The sequence below is a fragment of the Castanea sativa genome, chromosome 5 (genome assembly GCF_040712315.1).
Source record: "Castanea sativa cultivar Marrone di Chiusa Pesio chromosome 5, ASM4071231v1".
Lineage (NCBI taxonomy): Eukaryota > Viridiplantae > Streptophyta > Magnoliopsida > Fagales > Fagaceae > Castanea > Castanea sativa.
The window spans coordinates 64,839,364-64,862,916 of NC_134017.1; the positions used below are offsets into that span (position 1 = coordinate 64,839,364).

Here is a 23,553-nt window from a genome sequence, read left to right on the forward strand (position 1 = left end):
CTAGAACATAGCCTGTGGATACCAAACAACTCTTCTCTTACCTCAGCTTTACCTAGCCGAGGACACAATCTTTCTCGGACATATTTATCCAAACATTATCTTTTCTTTATATAGTATTTTCTTATGAGTTAACATTCATACAGCCTTGGACCATCCTGTGTCCTCAGACTAAGCTCTTAGCTCGAAGAATACTCTTGGGCCAACCCACACATATTTCCGAGCCCAATGACCCTACATAAGCAATTAAGATAAAATATAAAACAAATCATCAATATCTTTTCCCTTGTCTTTATCTTTTCCCTCAAAAATAATATATACAGGATAGACAACTGTGTTGATATATTCTTTAACAAAGTTTTATTTAGGTTTCACGTGTGGAAAAAAAAAGTTGTTATGTTATTTTGTTATGGATTAAACTCTTTTAAAAATTATTATTAAGAATAAAAGCATTTGAGAATTTAAATAGTTGTTTTTTTATTGTACTTGTCATTTTGAAATGTTAGACTATAATTTTAATGAATTTGTCATACTTAATAGTTTATATTTGGTTTTTCATTATTTATTTAGAGGGAGATTTTTTTTAAAAGACTTAGTAGTTCACATTCAAAATTAAGGATAGAATGAGAAAAATAAATAATTCATTTAAGAGATCTGAGATTAAACTAAACATTATCATCTCACATTCTCAATGAAACCAAACATAGGAATAACTACATTCCTAGGAGTGTGATTCCTAGGAATCACATTCTTAGAAATATGGATGCTAGGAGTAATGTGGATTCTCCCATACCAAACGGCATATAAAGACATTCTTTAACAAAAACCAACAACAAAGTAAGAATTGCTTAAGAAATGGTTATCACTTATTGTTGAAGAAATGTATATATTATAAAATCTAAAAGGAATGTAATATAAAACTTAAACAAAAATATCATAAAAGTAAACATAAACATGAAAATAAATATTTTTGTTTCATTGTTCCCACAAATATATGTCATTCTTTATTCAAATAGAAGCTTAAGAAAATATAGAAATTTCAATGTCAATAATTGAATTGTTATGGTTGTTCATACCATTTTCTCTTTCATTTTTATCATACAAATAATTTTCATATATATTACAATTTATATAAAAGAAGCTAAGCTTAAATGTTTCTAAGCTCTAAACAAGTCTCAATTTCTAACGATAATTCAACCATATTTTTTATAATATATATTAGATGTATTTTTTTTTCTCTCTTGCATGGTGCATTTTAAGGAAAAAATAATCAAGAACATTCTTTGAATCTTCTAAAAAGTTGAATTAAAGAGATGGGTTTTTAGCAGTAACCATATCTACATTGGTTGAAATATTGTGGGCTAAAAAATCATATCATATGTGGCTTCCAAATTAGTGGCTAAAAAAAAATTATTTTCAATATTATTAACAATGATAAATTTAGTTTGATATCTCTCGAATATGGATCTAAAGAAGGAAATGTGTTTTATATCACTTATTATATATATATTTTTTCAAATTGCACGGTAAGCGTGCCAATTCAAGATGTGGAAATAAGTAACGATTTGGGAAAAGGCGGGTATTTATTTGCATTAGGAAAACACCTATACTGTGCATCTGTCTATATTTTATTAGGGATAGTTTTGGCTTCTGTGAAAGCCTATGGTTGTTTGTAATACTATTGGTTGTTATAATTAATTATGTTTTTATTTTTGGTTTTCAAACCAAAACAGATGCCAGAGGATTTGGTTGAACAAAAAAGTGATGGAATGAGTACATGCCACGTAGATGCAATAACAACAAAATGTATAATGATATATTGTAATTTGAAAAAATTATCACATTTCATAATGTAATTTGATTCCAATATATTTATTTTATTTTATTTTGCTTTACATGTTTATTTTTGTCCCTTACAAATAATCATAAATATTAAACAATTGATAAATGCAATCTTAATAGTTTATTTTTTATATTTAATTGAAATGTTCTAAAAGGCTGCGAATATATTTATTAAGAATTATTATTGTTTAAATAAAAAATTAAACAAAAGTTGAATAAAAATAAACATAAACATGAAAATAATATATATATATATATATATATATATATATATTTTAAAAACCCACAAACACATCTTATTCTTTATTAGAATATAATAAGAAAATATGGAAGTTTACATTGTCAACATTTGCATTTTTAGGCTATTCATACCCAATTCTCCTTTGTTTTTGACAAACAAATTAATTCCGACTATTTATGTGAGAGAAAATTAAGCTCAAAGTCCTATTAAAAAAAACAAAAACTTAACCTCAAAATTTCTAAACATTAAAGAAGTTTCAGTATCTAGAGATAATCTAATTAGTAATTTTATTGAGTACTTTTTTAAGCAGTTTAGAGTCACCAACATTTAAATTTAATTCTAGAAAAATAAGACATTTAAATTTAGAACAAAAATTTGAATTTATAAAATAGCGAAATAATAATCAAATAAAATAATGACACAAAATTACATATTTTTATACCAATGTCATATAAAACATTTTTAAAAAATGATATCAAGTAGTATTCATCCCTTATCACTTCCTCATTAATAGGGATGGCAATTTCTGCCCAACCCGACCCTAATGGGCCGGATTTTACCCGGTCCGATAAAAAATATGGTTGGGTTTGGGTTTAAAAAAAAAATGAAGCAGGTCCAGGTTTTATCCAAAACCCAGCCCGAATCCAACCCGAACCTGACCCGATTATATATATAGTTACTAAAATACTCTTTTATATATATATATATATATATATATAGTTTAAAACCCTAAACTTTTCTATTCCTCTCCTCGTTTCAGCTCACACCTCCGCCTCTCATCTCTTCAGCTCAATCTCACTCACTGTCTCACACGGCTGCCTCTCTGTCTTCATCTCTCAACTCTTTCACTCACATGGCCACAAGCCCACAAGCAGTCAAGCACCAGCACAGACTGCACAACTCTCTACTCTCTCAACTCCTTTTCATCCTCGCCGTCGCCAATCTCGTACAGTCCTCTGCCCCTCTCATCTTCCTCGCCCATGGCCACAAGTGTGACACAACCTCACTCCACCTCGATGACCTCGTGGATTTTTTTTTCCTGGGTTCAATTCGCCTCAATCACGTGAATGGTGATTTTGAAAGGGAAAAATGAAAATCATAGATCTGAAATCTATTTTTGTGATTTCTATGTTTATGTTTGTGATTGTATTTGGATTTGTGTTTGTGATTTTGGGCTGAAAATCATAAATTGAAAATTTTGTTTTTGATTTTAGGCTGGGCTAGGCATGAGGGACGGGGCTCGTAGGGGCCCAACGAGATGAGTCTGGGGTGGAAAAAAAACTCATTTATTAAACGGGCCGGGTTCAGGTTATAATAGTGGGCCCTCAGGTCGGGTTCGGGTATAAAAAAACCCGCCCCAAACCTGACCCGTTGCCATTCCTACTCATCAATCCTATGGACTCAATAAACACTCCATTGGCAATATGGGGTACCTTTCATAGTCCTTGCAATAATCATAAATAACGAGGTTTCTCTGCATCCAAACATAATCCATTTTTTGAGAATCAAAGAGATGCCAAGCAGAATGCGGGTTCCTTTATCCATGATTAGTGGTGGTGTTGCTTCTTTGTCATTATAGCTAATGAGGCCAAAAATGGTCGTCAGTCGATGACCTTGTTAGAGCTTATGACAAGGTAACGTTTCCTGCAAAGATGAGAGAGAAAGAATCCAGAGTGGCGTTAGCCAACGGTTCTTTGATGATAAAGTCAGTAGAATTCTTAATATCTCTAAGAGAGTAAGAATGTAATTTTGTAGGTTCGAATTGTGTTCCTTGTTTCTGGTGCTTTGTGGCTTATTTATAGCCTTCATATAATCGTCGGGAGCCTCATTATGAGTGTAACCATTGATCGTTGACCTCTTAATGACTCTTTTGGCTGTTTGAGTAACATCTACCTGAGCTTGAATGGAGGTTTGATTAGCTCATGATTGACCTTTCTAACTGTTGGGGTTTGTTAGTTACAAGACTATTGATGGTTGTGCCATTAATGCTGGATGGTCATCTTCGCGTATGACGACCTTGTAGACCTTATGCTCGTTCTTTATATGGACAAGTTTGTGGACTGAAGGTTTGTTAGGTACATGACGAACCCGTGATTTTGGTACTTGTCAGTTACCCCCTTATTCCTTCGTCGTATCTTTGGATGATGATAGAAATTATGATGGTTTGTATTTTGTATGATGATGATTCTTTGATGCCGTTGCATTAAATGCATTTCAAATCATATGTTTGGCTCTAGCCATGTGTTGTTGCTTAATTGGTTGGATGTGCAGAGGTTGGGTCTTGGTTTTCTTGCGCCGATTTCACATTTTTTCTTTAAAAAACTATCTGTCTTCCTCTTCTTTTTTACTTTGTCCAAGTTATGAGTTTACGCTTCTCCAGTAAGTCTTTTTCTTACCCTATAGGTATAGAGAAAGATGCGGTGACGTCTAAACCCTTTTTACCTCTTCTTCGTCTAAACCTTTCCAGATTCTAATCGAGGAGTTCGTTTTGGAGGAGAAGCACCTGAAAAGTCTTAGAAAATGCTTCAAATTCCTTGCTGTGACAAAGATACGTCTTCCTTGTCCAGGCGAAAAGGCTTGTGCCTTTGCCCATGGTCATGTGTGCTTCTATGGGGCCGATTTTCTTTGTGGTCTTTGTATTTGTTCTTCGCCAAGTAAAGTCATAGTATTTTTCACCAAAAAAATAAAATATTTGACATGTGAGAAAACAAAACAAAAAAGAAATTGCTTCCTTAAGATGTAACAAGGAGTGGTGAACATGGCTCAGCATTTCGCACCACCATGACTCCATTACATCATTCTCCTTCAATTGAGTTTTGTTGAGAAGACTGTGGTTAGGCTTGAGCTAGAAGTGGAGTAAGGGAGGCTAAGAAGATTGATGAGAGAGAGAGAGAGAGCATGGTGGAGTTTGCTGATAGTGCCTTCACTTAAACGCCTCACAACTAGGGGCGAAACCACATTGGACAAAATTATATCTAAAAAATATGTGCCCCAATTAAAAAAATTATTGGCAAGACCAATGGTTTCTAAAAACAATTATTCGAATAACTCCCTCAAATAGAGATTTTTTTTTAAAAGCAATTTTTTAACAAGAAACAAATAAAAAAGTAATGCTAGAATAGCATTTCTCCTTTTCAACTTTTTTCTATCTTATTTGATGAGTTCAGATTGTTATGTCAAAGTAGAAAGTTTTTAATAAAAATGTAAACAATATTATCTTGCTACTTTTAACATTACAAAGCAATTTTTTCTATTAAAAGAAACATTAAATAATTTGTTATGAGACTTAATTGGTCTATTTGAATTTTATTTTTTTTGCCTTGACTTATAAATAATAAGTTTTATATATAGACTATAATATTTGGAATTGTAGAGATATTTTTATTTGTAACTAAGGTTTTTGTTGTTTTTTCTTGTTAGGTTTCCTTTTATATATATATAGTGCAAATGCTTGATTGACACTTAAAGTTTTAAACTCATTATTATGCTTAAAGAAATAGGTAAATATGGGACATTTATGTCACAAATGATAGTATTCAAAATAAATATGAATTTTTTATAAAAAAATGAAAATAAAAAGATTTCAATTTTTTTTAGGCATCTACATTCAAATTTCATATTCATGAAAAAAAACAAAAAATAAACTATTAATGTAGGCAGAAAACAGCAAGAAACAAAACACGTTTGTTTTTTAAAAATAATCTCATATCCATGAGGAGAGATAGTTTTGAATCCATCAAAAAATTGAGAGAAAACTCTGAAATTTTATTAAACTAAAATCTCAATGTCAAGTTCATTTATAGGCTTGGAGGCCAATTTAAAGGCTTCGTAAAACTTGACTCACTAAAAAATATATTCTAAAAAAAATCATGATTGAAACCATAATCTAAATCTTAAATTCCAAAAATTACATAAAAATATCAAAATTGATAAATGACAAAAATTGAAAAGTAGATTTTGTCCTACATCCAACTAGAAGATACATACATGGCAGATTTGGGCAAAAATGGGCAAATGCCTGTTTCACACAAAAAACAAAAGGGTAAATGCTCTATTTTCCAAACTAATTAGGGAAATGCCCATTTTTTGAAACTTGATTTTCTTAAAATTGAGTTAAAAAAAAAAAAAAAATTTCTAAAGCCCTATAGCGACGTTTTAAAGAGGCTATAGTGACATTTTAAGGACCTATAGCAGCGTTTTGTAACCCGACCTTTTTTTTTTTTACCTATAACTCGACTTCATAGAGTTCGAGTTACAAAACGCCGCTATAGGTCCTTAAAAACGTCACTATAGACTCCTTAAAACGTTGCTATAGGGCTTAACTCGATTTTAAGAAAATTGAGTTTCAAAAGAAGGGCATTTCTCTAATTAGTTTGGGAAATGGGGCAACATATTGATTTTTTTTTCGTGAAAAGGGCAAAAGCCCATTTTGGCCAGTAGATTTGGCCACAGATGGAGAACAACATGAGCTAAAGATGATTATGTCTGACCTTTTACAAAAAAAATAAGAACTATTTTTTTATAATATTGGAAGAAAATAGAGAGAGGATGTTAGAGAGAGTAGGAATGGTAGGTGGGGAGTTCGTATCTTTGATAGATTATGAATTGACTGTGGGAGAATGTAAAGCCAGTGGGAAAAGGGATTGAGATCCGATGCAATAGGCTAATGCACCATGCAATTCCTCTCACATCATTTTCACTTTTTCAAAATTATTAACTTTTTTTTTTAAACTCTTAACTTTTTTACTTTTTTAACTTCCTTGAACCAATGATTGATATCAAAAGTTAACTTTTTAACTTTTGATCTGAACCGTTGAGAAAGTATTGCATGGTGCAATAGACCTAGTTATTGCACCAGATCTTAATACTGGGAAAAGACATGTTAGAGAGAGTACATATTCTAAATCTGCGTGAACTTATTAAAAATATAGATCTTAAATTTGTTCCAAATTCTATTAAATTTTAGCAATTTAATCTCAATACCAGGAAAAGACATGTTGGAGAGAGTACATATTCTAAACCTGTGCGAACTTATTAAAAATATAGATCCTAAATTCATTTCAAATTCTATTAAATTTTAGCAATTTAGAGAGGGTTTGGATAGCGCGTTTGCGTCCAGCCCTCTGCGTTTTTATTTTTTTATTTTTATAAGACCAGCGCTTAGTGCACTGTTCATGGGACATGAACAGTGCACTAAGGCATATGAACAGTAAAAAAATAGTGAACAGTGTTTTTTTACACATTAAAAAATTATTTTGCTACAGTGTTTTCAGTTTTCAGTTTTCAGTTTTCAGCAATAAGTTCTATCCAAACGGACATTTAATCTCAAATTTTTCCATATATATTTAATAAGTCTAAGCTCATTTCAGACCCATCTATTTATTTATAGACAAATTTTAGTTACAAAATTAGTTGTAGCTAAGGTTACAACCTTACTCAATAAAATAAATTACTACATATTTTGAAAATCTAACCGTTGAATTGCATGTTTTTTACACTTTTAATACACATGTCAAATTTTGTGTCAATTGGATATTATTTACTATATGATTTACAAGTTTATATTTTATGCATAATTTTAAATTACAAAAACTTGCAATTTAAATTTTTTTAATGACATAGCTATTGATCTTTAATTTTCTAAATTTTTTGCAAGCATGGACGATATAAGAAGAAGATGCAATCTAATGATGGATTTCTCAAAATTCACTTCCAATAAAAAGATATTGAGTAAGGTTATAGCTTTAAGTTACAATTTACAATAAATTTTGTAGCTAAACTTTGTCATTTATTTATCCTTTTATTTTACTTAAAAAGAGACAACTTAACATTACTTATTTTAAGTTCTAAAACACTATTAAATCACATTCAAACCTTAGAACCACTATACTTAGTCCCGAAGCCTGACATGTATTGAGTAATTTTAATCTATAAATATTCGATGAACCTTCTCTGAATATATCTACCAATAACTATTACCATTAGTAATATTTATACAATCTAATAATATTAATAATTCAAAAGAACATTTAAATTATACCTCAAGACTGAGAGATATATAAGGAAATGGTGTTTGAATATTTCACTAGATTAATAGTTTGTTTTAGATTCTCAATGTAAAATTAATGAAAATGCAATTTTTTAAAGTCAAATGCAATAATTTTCTTGATGACACTTAAATTTAAGAATGGAAATATGAGCGTTTTGACTTGTTAGATGGTAAAAAAAAATTGATTTTTTTTTAAACCTCCAATATTAATGGATCAATTGAAAAGATGAGCTGTTTCCAAAGTATCATTGACCTGCCAACTTTCAATCCGACAATTGAAAATATTATGAGCAAATTTAACTTGGTAGATACTTTAATTATTCAAGTAAAATGACTTTTATTAATTGAGTTAATTGAAATTTATGCAATAATCAAAATTTAAGATGAATAAATAAGTGTATATATATTTTCTCTTTTGGTCTACTAAAGGTTGATTTTTTTTTTTGGTTGATAATTCAATAGTTGGAGGAGTGGGAAAGGGAGGATTGGAATGTTGGATGTCTCCATTAAAAACACCAAAATATGCCAACTAGTTGAATTATAAACCTCTTGACACCAATTCATTAAATATAAATGATTTTATGGGAACTCAACATACAAGTTACAAAGTAAATTACTAAGCCAGGGTCTTACCTTGAAGAGAGCCATTCCTAAAATTCTGGATCGTGAGGGCCAAACCTAGGCCTAAGAGGGGTTTGATTTAGTTTTCAACCAACAATAGACGCACCTTGGTTAGAATCTCACTAGCCGCGTCATTGCCCCAAGCTCAAAGATGCTTTAATCCAAAGATTTTGCTCTACTTTATATTGTAATATGTATAAAAAAAACCTATCAATACGTGGTTTAGTGATGAGATCAGGCTCATTCAACTCCACTTTTGTCATTGACATTTATAGAAAAGCTTCGTGGAATGCTGGTGGGGACCTTACTTTTCTCATTGCCCCTGATCTCGCAATCCCTGAAGGAAGTTATGGGCAATGTCTTGGCCTCACCAACGCTGCTAATGATGGCAAACCAACCAACCAGATCATGGCTATAGAGTTCAATAATGAAAAGCAGGACTTTGGTCCTAATGACAACCATATTAGCCTTAACATCAACTCCGTTAACTCAACCATGGTTGTCTCTCTCGATGATCATAATATCAAATTATCCCCAAAAATAGGCACCATATACATTGTTTGGGTGCACTACAATGGCATGTCCAAGGTGATGGAGGTTTATATGGTGAAAGAAGGGCAACACAAACCTGAAAAGCCACTTCTTATTGAGACCCTAAACCTGAAAGAATATGTGAATAAAAAAAGTTCTACTTTGGTTTTGCTACTTCTACAGGCTACAGGCGATCCCCATATTGAGTTGAATTATGTATTCAAATGGAGCTTCGAGTTTGATGATCTACAAAAGAAAAGTGGTTTGCTTTAGTTGAAGACAGGTGCTAGGGTTGGTGTCCCAGGGATGACATCGTTGACCCTATGTGGGGTTTTATATTTGAACAAGAGAAAAGAAGAAGAAGAGGGGGTGAAGAGGAGAATAAGGTGCTTGGCACACAATTGAGGTGGTTTCCTGGGAATTCAAGTACAAGGATTTAAAGAAGGCCACCAACAATTTCCATGAGAGTATGAGGTTGGGTCAAAGTGGATATGATGTTGTTTACAAAGGAATTCTGGAGGACAAGGATTATAAAACTAATACTGAAATAGCTATCAAGAAATTCTCCAGAGACAACATTTAAAGCAAAGATGATATCTTGGCAGAGCTCATCATTAATTTCAGTCTCCGCCATAAACATCTTACCCGCTTAGTTGGTAATCCCCCTTTTAATCCTTAATTATTTATTTCTATCGTTCTATTATTCCAGACAAATTGCAATTCCTATTTGATGAAATTTCAAAGATCATTAAATTCTTTATCTTCAAAGCACCAAATGATTGATTGAAGTGAAACATTCAAAGTTCGAAACTGCATTACTCATTTGTCAAATTAAGGCATTTTCGTAGAAGTCTTTAAGGTGTATTTTGACATTACCCTCTTCCAGATAAACCCTTAGAATTTGGAAATTTTTTTTTTTGAAGAATTCTCAATTCTCTCTCTATGGGTAGAAGAGAGTGCCTCTATAAATTATAGAGTTCTAGCTGTTTGCAAAAATTTTGGCTGTTATAATTTTTAAAGTTTTTTTTTTTTTGTTTACAAACCAAAACAAATGCAAGAGAACGTGGTTGAACAAAAAAGTGGTGGAATGTACATGCCACATAGATGCAATAACAAAAAAGTGCTAAAGTGTATAATGTTATATTGTAATTTTTTTTTAAAAATATCACATTGGAAAATGTAATTTAATTCAATATATTTATTTTATTTTGCTTTACATGTTTATTGCCGTGCCTTGCATATAATCAGGGATATAAAACAACTGATAAAGACAAACTAACTAGCTTGTTTTTCATATTTAATTTAAAATATCTAAAATGGCTACGAATATTATTAATTATGAATTATCGTTATTTTTAAATAAAAATTAAATAAAAACATAATAAAAATAAACATAAACATGAAATAATATAATTTTTTTAATTTGTATCCACAAACATTTGTTATTCTTTATTCAAATATAATAAACAAATATGGAAATTTACATTGTCAACATTTTTAGGCTATTCATACCCCATTCTCTTTTGTTTGTGACATACAAATCAATTTCTGACTATTTATGTGAGATAAAATTAAGGTCAAAGTCCTATTAAAAAAAAAAACTTAAACTCAAAATTTCTAAGCTTTAAAAAGAGTTTCAATATCAGAGATAATTTGACCTTATTTTGTGTGACATTTCTCTAATTAAATGTAATTCTAGCAAAAGAAGACATTTATATTTAGGACCCTTTACTAATGGTTCATTTGAATTGAGGGAGAGAGAGGGAGAGTAAAGTAGAGTAGATTTAGCACAAAATTAGCTTATTTTTAGCTAACTCTACTCTAGTCCCCTTCACTCTCTCTCCTTCCCCCTCTATCCAAACTACCATAAACAAAAACTGCATGGCTAAAGCAAGCAGGAAAGTAGATTAATCTATGGGAGGTACAAGGTACTCTAATAACCCGAGAAATATTTGAGATATGCTCTTCTTAACTACAATATGAACCATGACCCAAGAAAGCGCTTCAATATATATGTGAGATGTTTTGTTTCACAAAATGCCAGCTAAAGCAACAATTTGACATTTGAGAAATCAGTTACTCAGCCCAAAAAATGAAATCAACTATGGACGCAAGTAGAGCTGTGAATGTTTAGCTGCATGTATTGTACACCCCTACAGCAAAGAGAAAGACTCGAGCTCCCTGAAGGCACAAAAGGAAGTCCTCTCTGGAAGCACAAAAGAAGCTCCGATCCGCTCTGGAGGCACCAGACTAATAAGTCCTCTCCTAAACTCCACACTGTAGAGGCATATAGAACAAAAGCCATATTTATTGGGCTCGATCTCCTATGTTTGTAAGGTAATTAAGCCCAATTGCACCATACTTTCGGCCTCAATGGCGCCCACGGCCTCTCTTTGGCCCCTTCTTGGCCTCAACGGTCCCGACCTCATCTTAGCCTCAGTTCTTTTTCTCTCAATGGCCATAGCCTCTCTTCGGCCCTTTCTTGGCATTCTTTTAATACATATTTGGTTTGAGAGAAGGGACTGGAGGAGAAGAGAAAAAGAATAAGAACAAGAGGAAAAGGAAAATGCGGGCTCTTAAATGATAAAATTTTCATCAAATCCAGTTCATTTTCTTTTCTGTTATGCTATCCAAACAATGGAAAAGACTTAATTTCTCTTCCTTTCTCTCCTCTTCCCCTCAAACCATAGTATTAGTCTTAATGGCCATGGCTTCGTCTCAACCTCAATTCTTTTGGCATCATTGTCCATGATTGTCTTCGGCTTCTTCTCAATCTTAGTGCCCTCAATGATCTCATTACTTTGTCTGAAACTCAGCATTTCTGACAAACCCGTGAAAGCTTCTTTCAACCTTAACATCCCCAACATTGTTGATCAACCTCTACGCCTCCCCTTAGTCTCATGACACCCTTGATGTAGCATCTAGCGTCTGGATCAAATGATAGCCTTACCGAAAAGAAACCGCGAGGCTATTGTGGTGGGTCGATCTTGACAAAACTGAAGAAAGGTCGATCTTGGTCATTTTAAATTGGGCAAGAATTTGCTGCGACCTTAGTTGCAGCAATTCCTACATAAATCGTTGTGTTTATTTTGTTTTAAAGAAAATGAATGATGGAGATCAGATCTAATAAAGTAAAAGTGGAACCCATAGAAATAATTTGCCACATTGTACAAATCTCGAAGCACTTTAGAGAAATATTCGGATAGGTGTCAATTTAACAGCTTGACACATCACTAGTACGCAAGAATTGCTGCAGCTAAGGTTGCAGCAAATCCTGAGCCTTTTAAATTTCTCTTCTTGTATGGGTTTACTATCTAATTAATTATCGAGGCTCTCTTTGGCCAACACCGAAGTTGGTCATTTAGGAAATGAGTTTTCTCTTTTTTAGTAGGGTGTTTGCCTTATTACAGTTTCGGGTTGAGTCTATGAACTTTTACCCAACTACAATTACAATGGCATTGCCTTAAATTTTCTCTTATAGCACTTGCATAAGTGCAAACAGTGTTGAGATCAGCACATTTTGACTAAAAAAAATACCTACATTAATAGGTGTAAAATTAAAATTGTGTATAAATACACAAACTATAGTAACCGTGCATATATGCACGGTTATCATAGTTTGTGCATTTAATATTTTAATATTTTTTGGTAGTATTGGGTATGTGAGGGAGGGGTAGTAAGTGAGGAAATAATAAAAAATTATTAAAAAAATAATATTTTATTGAATAAATGTGTAAAATAGATAGACTGTTGTGTGTGTTTTGTAAAAATAAATGTGTAAAATAGAAAAAGTAGTTTTTTTGTGTGCAAAATAGATGAAAAGTTTGTATGAGCTGATACGGTTGCTCTTGCAATTTTATTAAGGAATAAATAAAAACAAAAAAGTGCATAGAAATCGGCTCCACGAGAGTTGTGCACTTCATTACCCTTCATTTTTTCCTGTCACTTTTCTTAGGAATACTTGCACAAAATAATATTGAGGAAACTCTTAGAAAAGCTGATGTTCACATGAGAGATAGAGACATGTCAAAATTTTTTAGGAAAAAAAAAAAAAAAAACTCAAGTGTAGCTTCCTAAACATTTTGACTAAGCCCTAAAACTATGCAAATAATACCTCTCATGATTAAGTACTCCCTCTATCCCAATTGTTTATCCCTTTATCCTGTTTAAAAAGTCAAACTTTTAAGAAAACATTATTTATTATCTTATCTACCTTATAATAATGTATAAGTTTACAAAACTATCCTTAAATAAATTTATCAATTTTTTTTAAAAAAAAAAGATTTATTCTTAATGAGACAACTAAAAAGGTTCCTCAATTAAATTGGTTATTTAAATATTTATTAGTTTTTTTTTGGGTAAATTATAAGTTTGGTCCTTAATCTTTACATTGAATATTAATTTGGTCCCTAACCTTTTAAATGCGTTAATTTAGTCTTTAACTTTTTGGTATTGTATCAAAATGGTTTCTGCTGTTAAGTGATTGATGGAAAATGCTGAGGTGGCTAACGACCAAAATAAAAAATTATTTTTATGCCACATTAGATGACAATGTATTGTCACTTGGAATAAATTTCTATCTAATTTTTTTTTTTGGTTAAAATTGGGATCTCAAAATCGGTGTACCCCATACAAGCATCCTATGATCATTTGAATTCTAAAGCATCAAGGTCGAGAATGTGGACCTCTCAATTGCTTTCCAATTAGACTACGAGTCGCCAAGAAAGTCTTCAAGCTTTGGAATAACTTGTTGGTTTTGGCAGCCAAACTTGTAAGAAAAGAAGAAATCGGCAAGGTTTTGTGCTTCACTTTCTTTGGCTTGATTTTCTCCTTCTGAGCGTAGAACACTTGGGAGTTGGGTTAATTTTTTTTTTTGTTGAGAAAACTTGGGAGTTGGGGTTTGGTTAATTAACAATGAACAATGATTATAGTTAATAGATTTATGCATACATTTATCCCTATCATTAAATTGATTAAACAATATTATTTCAATCTGAACCTAACGCAATCATATTCTAGATCTATAGCTCAGTTATCTCAGGCACAGTAGAAGAAAACCTTCAATTTTTGAAAACATGGAAAAATCACAAAACAAATATTCAAGACCGTAGTTTCCATTGTTTTTCTCAAGTTTCTCAGCAACCAAATAGATGTCCATAAATGTTGCGGTTTTTTTTAGAAGGCTTAAGTAAAGATTTGAGTTAGTGCAATTTATTAATATATGCTGGTTTTGAGATAAACTATTCTTTAAAAAAAAAAAATTCCAAATGACAGTACACATGTCATCTAATTTGGCATAAAAATAATTTTTTATTTTAACCGTTAGCCACGTAAGTACTTTCCATCAATCGCTTAATAGTAGGGACTATTTTGACACAATACGAATAGATTAGGGATTAAACTGAGCAATTTAAAACATTAGAGACTAAATTAACATTTGGTGTAAAGGTTAAGGACTAAACTTATAATTTACCTTTTTCTTTTCTAATAGTTTTGAAAATAAAGTAGGGATATAATAAAAATATTAGTAAATTAATGACTCTTATTTTTTAAAAGATAACAATATTTTGGGATATTCAAAAATGCAATAGAGGACAAAAAGAAAGCCGTAAGATTTGGGTTTGGTTAGAAAAGACACAATGAATCAGATTCACACTCCCAGCTAGTACCCCTGCCCCCTTCGTTTGAATCCTAGCTGAAACGAATCGTTTCGACAGGTTCCCTTTTTCGAACTCGGACCGAGTCTGATACGGTTCTAATATCCAATTCGTTGGTGGTGTCATGGTGTTATCACAATCTGCTTAAACTATAGACCCGGCCCTAATAATATTGAAGAGTTTACGGCCTCATAGCAGATACTGGATGTGATTATTATTTGATTTTCTCACAAGATTTTGGGGGGGGGGGGGGGTTGTGCGAAACTGCGAATAAAATAGACCCGGTCATGACTCATGATTAATAGGTTATGTGTGCAAATGAAATAGAACTTTTGTTTTTAGGAAGATGGCTATGAATTTTAACCTGATGGTTGGATTAAAAAATAGGAATACAAATAATCTGTCAAAATTCTAGAGAGAGAGAGAGAGAGAGAGATTTGTAGTTCAATACTACTATATGATTTTTCTTGAAGGGAGAACATAGGTTAAATATTATTATACTTTTTTAAGTAATAAAAAAAATGTTAAAATGCAAATCACATCCAACTTTGACTAAATTTTAATTTAGTACTCTAATTTTACTTTGATTGAATTAAGTTATCTAAGTTTTAAGTTTATGTGATTGAGGTTTATGTCATACTCATTCAAGAATGCAAAATCCTTTAAAACGCAAAATACATGACCAAATATACAAAATCACCCTCACATCTAGATCTTTATCCTTGTTCAAATTTTTGCATACAATATCATTCAAATTTAGGTAATAATGTAGCATTGTGCATATCTTAGTTTTTCTTTTATTTATTTATTTGGTCTATCTCATGAACTCTAACTGTCTCCTCAGACAGCCAACAACCATCTTTTTCCTCCGAATTTCCGAAGTTAGTCCTGGAACTGGTGGGTTGTGGTGCAAATCCGGTGTAGAACGTGGATTGATGGGAGTCGCAATGGCATGGCGAGACTTGGTGAGAATAGCTAACAGACTGAGGTCGATTTGGGAGCAAAAGCTTTGGAGTTTTACCATTTATGGCTTCTAGTGTGTGTTTTGACTATAAAAAAAGTATATATATATATATATATATATATATATATATATATATATATATATATATGAGTTATTTTATATTATTTTAATGTGATGAATTGCAAAAAAAAAATTGAGATGTAGAGCGTGTTGTAAAAGTAGTTATGTAAAATATATAAAGTAATTTTTAGTAATGCATTAAAAATAAAAAAAATAAAAAAAAAGAAAGAGAACCGAATGAAAATGCTTAACAATAGGAAATAAAAAATTAGCAATCTTGTAGTCTGAAAATCATAAAAAACAATACACCCCTTGCCTAACATATGCTCCATGTGGCATGTAAACACGGGCAGATTGGCTACAGCTAGCCGACCTAGCTATATATTGCCATGCAGTCATGATCAGGAATCTCCATATCTCTATAAATCATGCAGTTGAAGTTCGGCAGAGGCTGGTGTGAAAGGTATAATTATTAAAGAGATAAAATTAAATTAGTGCTCCAAATCCTCATATTAAAAAGAAAGTCATAATTTTTTTTTTTTATATATAAAATAGAAAACTTCCGTAGTCCCTATGTGTATGGAATCTTCCTCAACATACAGGCCAACATCCTAAAACCCAACTCATATAATTACCCCCCTAATTTCTGTCTCTCAACGCATCCTTTCATCACTTTCTGTTTCATTGCTCTTAGTCCTTAGATTCTTGCATAAGAAATATAAAAACTTCACCACCTTCTCTTTCATATTGCACCCAACTAACACGTCCTTCTTACTTCTACGGCTAGCTCATTCTGGTTCTGGCACCCAATAATACTTCCAACTTTATCTAACATGTTGAGGTTTGTGCTAGTTTTCTCTCTTCTTTTCACCCTCTGCCTCTCATCCTCAGCTCAAAACTGTTCCACATACACATCTTTTTCTAATAACTTGTCCTTCAGCTCCTGCAATGACCTTCCCTATTTGAACTCTTTCCTATACTGGAACTACAATTCATCGTCTGGAAGCCTCGAAATCGCCTATAGACACACTGGGGTCACGACCACTAATTGGGTTGCTTGGGCCATTAACCCCAATGATTTGCAAACAGCCATGATTGGAGCACAGGCACTTGTAGCTTTTCAACTATCCAATGGTTCCATGAGAGCCTACACGTCCCAAATCAATAGTTATACTACCAACTTGCCGGAGGGCAACCTGCAATATAGTGTGTCGGATTTGAAAGCCACTTATGCAAATGGTGAGATTGTTATCTATGCTACTTTGTCACTGCCGATCAATACCACCAATATCAACCAGGTTTGGCAAGATGGTCAGGTTTCAAATGACAGTCCAGAACCGCATTCTGGAGCTAATTCTAATATCAATTCCAAGGGTACCCTGAAACTACTTTCGGGGCAGTCTGCAGCAAGCAGTGGGGGGAGCTCAATAGCTAGAAATCGAAATGTGAGCAATTGAGTTTCTTTTATCCTTCTTGGAATAGATATATTGGTTTTTTGTTCTTTTTAATATTTTACTAAGGTTTTTGAGGTTTTTTTTTTTTTTGAATCATATATTGGACTTTTAGTTTCTCTGTTGCTTTAAAAAAAAAAACTTTTGCTGATTAATTAGGCTTTTATCTAATTTGGGGTTTTTTTTTTAGCTGAGCTTAGTTTTCTTCTGCTTATTGATCTGTGTTTTAAGTCTGATTTTGAATTATGTGATTATATTTTCTTTTTCTTTTTTTATCTAGAAATACAATTACTTTATGGTAAATATTTTCTTACCTTCCTTTTACTTGCACTATTACACAATATTCACAACCGATGCTAAGTACACATTTTAAAAAGCGAAAAAAATGATGTGTTATTTGAAACATGAAAAGTGGATGTAAAATAAAAGTAAGGGAGAATCATTATCCTTATTTTTATTTGACAAAAAAGTATCAATTATATAAAAGCAAATTTGGAAATTATAGTGATATCAAAATTTGAAGGCTATTATGTAAAAAACTTATACACTTGATATGACCTTCTTGATATGTCATAATTTTGTACGGATTACTCTTCAATAACCAAAGAATAAATAATTGTTCTGTTTCATTTAATTTTTTTTTCCTTTCTCTTGGTTTTGAGATTGTCTTTTTTCTTTTCACTATCTTACTTATGACTTCACAAATTAATTATGTATTTATTGGAATCAAATTTCAGATCCATGGAGTGCTATGTGCAATTGGTTGGGGAATTTTGATGCCTTTTGGTGTTATAATAGCAAGGTACATGAAGGTATTCAAATCCGCAGACCCTGCATGGTTTTACCTTCATGTCACTTGTCAAACCTCAGCTTATATTATTGGACTCGCTGGATGGGCAGTTGGTCTTAAACTTGGAAGCCAAACTCCTGGTGTCCAATACACTGGGCACAGAACAATCGGCATTTTGCTTTTTATTCTTGGAACACTTCAGGTACCCATAATTTTTCTAATGCAATGTGACATATTACTGTATATATTTCTTCTGAAGTTTTTATTTTAATTTTAGCTTTACTAAGAGAAAGATTTGCATTTTGCTTAGGTCTTCGCTTTGCTTATAAGGCCTAAAAAGGATCATAAATTCAGATTTTACTGGACTATTTGCCACCATTCAGTGGGATATCTTGTTATTCTTCTAGCCATCATTAACATATTCAAAGGTTTCGATATTTTGAATCCTGAAAAGAAGTGGAAGTATGTCTACATCGGTGTTGTTGCGATTTTGGCTATCAAAGCTGTGTGCTTGGAAGCTTTTACATGGTATATTGTTCTGAAGAGAAGAAAGTCAGAAACGGCGGAGAAAACACCTCAGGGTATGAATGGGGCTAATGGGCATGGTGCTAGGCCAACACATGTTTAGAATAGTATACCAGATATTGGACGTGATAACTATTTGTTTTTTATCACAAATATTCATTTTCTTTCTGCTTCTACGTATTTACACGCTTTTGTAAATTTATGAGAGAGGGTGTTTTGGATACCCCATGTAGTCATGTACTGAGGGAGTTCGAGACTAGAGGTGATTCTTTCATAGAGTAGCAGTGATTGGAGGCTTGGACCATATATATGGTGTCCTATACATACATGTATCAGTTATATTTATTATTACACCTATGTTTTCCTTGATTTATTATTATTATTATTATTATTATTATTATTATTATTATTTATCTCATTTCACTTATTTGTGTTATTTTACATCAATTTTATGAGTGAATTCAATTAACTTAACTGATAAAGTCTCTTGTCTTTAAATAAAAGAATTGGAGTTTGATTTCTACTTATACAAAAAACCAATAGCGAATCTAGGGTTCAATTTCCGTTTACACAAAAAACCAATTGCGAACCTGGGTTTGATTCCTACTCACACCAAAAAGCAATTGCGATAAAGAGATGTCTAGAATTTAAATTTTCCTCCCTAGGGTTTAGGGGAGAAAGAGTTCAAGTTACGGGATTAACAGCATATTGATTAAAAAAAAAAACTTTCGAGAATGAGGGAAAAAATTAAAAACCCTGTAAATTTCTCCTTTCAAGGTATAATTTTTTTTAGTATTCTCTCTTTAATTACAAATTTATTTGTAATTAGTTAAGGCTTTATTTCCTTTTTGGATGAAAATATGCAGAGATAAAAAATGTTGTTGCTATTATTTCTCAAAATAAATTGTTAACTTTAGATTCTATAAATCGTTAACTTTCTTAATATTGTCTATATTATTGTTGTTGTCATTTATATATAAACGAATGGTATATATATATATATATATATATAGAGGGTACCTAAAGGCTAATATTGTTGAATTAAGATAGTTTGATCCCGGTTAATTAATTCAATTATCCAAGTTAATTAATTACGTTCAACTGCATGCAAATCGTGAAGGCACTAACAAATCACCAATTAAACTAAGTGAAGCGAAAATTAAATTGATACGGTGATTTGTTGACAAATGGGAAAAACCTCTCGCAAGGTAAAAACCTCACTGGGTGAATTTAAGGTCACCACTCCTAAGAATTCACTAATCAACAATCAAGCGATTACAAGTATAAGAAATCTTACCACTACCCTGGACTATCCCGAAATACCAACATACAATTAAACCTTTACTCCAATACCCAATTAGACTTAATCTTGTAGTAGCCTTTTTCCTTTGATGCATAAATCTCCAATTTGTGACTATCCCTTTGCTCAGATCCTAGCACGTAACTAACTCTAGCAACTTGAATGATGTTGTTGGTTGCAAAGTTCTTCACTTCATCAACGATAAAGATCAAGAAGCATTTGATTATAAAACTCTATAGCGTACAAATGCAGTAGCTTCTCTCAGAGAAAAAAAATCTCTTGATCCTTGTATTCATATGTGACGGCTTTTAAAATATGTCTTATATATGTCTAGGGTTATGAGAAAAGAAACCCTAAACAAATACATAAGCTTGGGCCGAATTTTAGACTTGGAAATTCTGAAATCGTAATCTTGATAGATCAAGCTGATGTTGAGCTTGCCTAATAAATCTCGATAGATGCTATCTGTTGAGCTATCTGTTAAGCTTCAATAAAATAGTTTTTCTTCAATTGTTTTTTGAATCAATTTTCATGTCTTTAATACGAACACTTGATATGCTTGAACAACATATTTTTTGATGTATTAAACCCAACTTAAATCTACCTAATTACAAGTAAAGTACATTTTATCAAAAGATTAGCAATTACATAAAATATGACCTTAACAAATATTTATAAATTACAAACAAAAAACTTGTGCTAAAGCACCGTTCAACTAGTTATTTAAAAATAATAACAATCAACTTCATGATGTAACTAAGTATTGTTTTAGTACGTAATATATACAGTGAAAATTTATTTTTTGTCATTCTGTATTGGCCAGCCGTTTTAAATTATGAATCACTCTTTATAAAATACTTTCAATGGTAGTAGTTTACATAAACCTTTTCCTAGATTATCAATTAAAATGATGGCGGAAATCACATTTTCGTCCCTACATTTTCAGCCGATTCCCATTTTGGTCCATAGATTTTATTTTTACCGATTTTAGTCCCTATCCTTAAAAACGCTTCCCGTTTTGGTCCCTGCCGTTATATCATTGACGGAAAATGACACGTGGTAAACGGAAAAATTAAAAAAATATTTTATTTTATTTTAAAATAAAATAAAATTTTAGTTATCAATAATTTTAAAATAAAAATATTAAAAATTTTAATTAAAAATAATTGTTCTTCATGTTCTTCCACCAACAACATGGTTGCCCAAAAAATAGAAATTCAAGATTTTCTTCTCTTTTATTTCATTTTCTTATCATCCAAACAAGCAAAAACATATACAAAACTATGATTAAACTCAGATACCCACAAAAAAAATTCAAAGCAGAACCAAAACTTAAACCTAATCTAAGAGAAAGAATCGGAACACCCACAGACCCACTGCCACCAAATCGCCACCCACATCTATTGCAACCTGCATAAACCCGCAGCGAACCCATCCCCACCAACAACATAGCAATCCCCCACTGCCGCCACCATAAATCTGGCATCAATACCCACAACAAAAATTCAAAGCAAAACTAAAACCCACATCCAATTTGAGAGAGAGAATCAGAGTGAGAGAAAGAGAGAATCGGAATGAGAGAAAGAGAATCCACATCGCCACCACTCCAAACCACCACATCGTCGCCGTCGATCTCCAAACCACCATGCTGTCACTGCCGATCTCCAGTCCATACTACCGATGTCGATCTCCAGTCCATATTGCCGATCTTCAAACTCGATGTCGATCTCCAGTCTACGCCGATCTGAGAGAGACACCAGATCAAAGAGAGGGGAGAGAGAAAGGAAGATGAGAAATGAAAGAGAGGAGTGACTTTATGATTGAAAGAAGAGAGAGTGATTGTGTTGATTGTGTTGAAGTATCTGCGGTCCATAGTTGCTAATTTTTTTTTTTTTTTGGTTTTGTTAGTTGATTGCGCTAACGTATCTGAGTTTGATCATGGTTTTGTATATATATTTTATTGTTTGGATGCTAAAAAAATGAAATAAAAGAGAAGAAAAACTTGAATTTCTTATTTTCTGGGCAACCATGTTCTTGGGGAAGAACATGAAAAACAATTATTTTTAACTAAAATTTTTAATATTTTATTTTAAAATTATTGATAACTAAAATTTTATTTTATTTTAAAATAAAATTTAATATTTTTTTAATTCTGCTGTTTGCCACGTGTCACCCGTCAATGTTGTAACGACAGGGACCAAAATGGGAAGTGTTTTTCAGGATAAGGACTAAAAACGGTAAAAATAAAATCTATAGACCAAAGTAGGAATCGGCTGAAAATATAGGGACGAAAATGTAATTTCCACCTAAAATGATTTACATCCAACCTCAAACACGCGTGTTTCAATATTCTGGATTATTTTTCAGTGAATATCCCTTTAGTGTTTCGGTTAATAATTTATGACTTGTTGACCATTTTGGTTGTAGCACTAGCAACTAGCAAGTAGTAACTAGGGACACTTCATGCTTTAAATGTCAGCAGGTTTCTTATAGCAATTGTAATCATGCTTTTCTAATTCAGATCTGTTTGGAATTTCAATATTTTAAACTGGACATTTTGAAATCTAAATGAGAGTTGATTTTTATTTATTTAATGAATCAATTTAGGAATATCCAAAAAACAATTGTATCTATCGTGATTGAGGGGTCAAACAAAAAGTTGTAACCCTTTTTTATGTCTGACGGGTCAAACAAAAAGTATATCCTTATTGATCATGCTCGAGGATCCTTCAAGCTCTTTACTCTTTTGAGGATAAATAGTATATATGTAGAATTATTTATAAAACAATGTTAAAAGTACGGTCAATTTTATCCCAAAAGAATTTGTACATAATACATGTTAGGGGCAGTAATTTAAACAAAGCAAATTTGTATAAGCAATAATGTGAGTTCTCGTCTCATCTGAATGAATCTACAATGTCACAACCCTGAGTACAAGAGACTATTTCTATCAAAAATCATATCAAACCAAACCCAACTGAGAAATAAAGATACCATACCAAGAAGAATGCTATGTCAATCACAAATCACACCAAGAACATCATTGAAAAACTCTGATATCACACCAAGGACTCCCAAAGCCGTACGTGTTTATTGATCAAGCATTCCACATGCAATTTGTTGAGTTAAAAAATATAAATAGCTAAAATATAAATTATGTCATTTAAGTTTAGGCAATTTGTTTTTGCAATTTAACTTTTAATTTTATCTTTTTCATCTTTTTAAGTTCACATTCGCTGTCAAAGAATTCCTTTAGTCCACTACCACTAAAAAATTTGTCATTAACTCCTTAAAAAATGATATCAATCAATCATCAAAAAAAAAAAAAAATTATATATATATATATATATATATATATATATAAATAGAGACAGAGAGAGAGAGAGAGAGAGAGAGAGAGAGAGCTTACATGGAAAAGTATGAAGTTCTGTCAAGTGACACATTCTTGACAAAAAGTTCTCAAGTGCCACATCAAAGATAAGGTAAAATTAAATATTAAAATTTTATTTTATTTGGTTCAATGTT

At 32.0% G+C, this 23,553-nt stretch overlaps 2 protein-coding genes and 1 non-coding gene across 3 annotated transcripts; 2 read left to right on the forward strand and 1 right to left on the reverse strand.

The window, feature by feature from the left end:
• Positions 1-8,755: 8,755 nt before the first annotated feature.
• Positions 8,756-8,903, reverse strand: LOC142637711 (U4 spliceosomal RNA). The gene has a single exon (XR_012844837.1). It is a non-coding gene; the product is annotated as a U4 spliceosomal RNA (small nuclear RNA).
• Positions 8,904-8,978: 75 nt separating this feature from the next.
• LOC142635620 (L-type lectin-domain containing receptor kinase IV.2-like) lies at positions 8,979-9,554 on the forward strand. The gene has a single exon (XM_075809754.1). It carries the CDS (start codon positions 8,979-8,981, stop codon positions 9,552-9,554), a length of 576 nt encoding a protein of 191 aa, XP_075665869.1.
• A 7,053-nt stretch (positions 9,555-16,607) lies between these two features.
• On the forward strand, positions 16,608-19,128 carry LOC142637206 (cytochrome b561 and DOMON domain-containing protein At5g47530). The gene is made up of 3 exons (XM_075811492.1): positions 16,608-17,407; positions 18,151-18,405; positions 18,514-19,128. Exons 1-3 carry the CDS (start codon positions 16,796-16,798, stop codon positions 18,829-18,831), a joined length of 1,185 nt encoding a protein of 394 aa, XP_075667607.1. The 5' UTR covers positions 16,608-16,795; the 3' UTR covers positions 18,832-19,128.
• Positions 19,129-23,553: the final 4,425 nt, after the last annotated feature.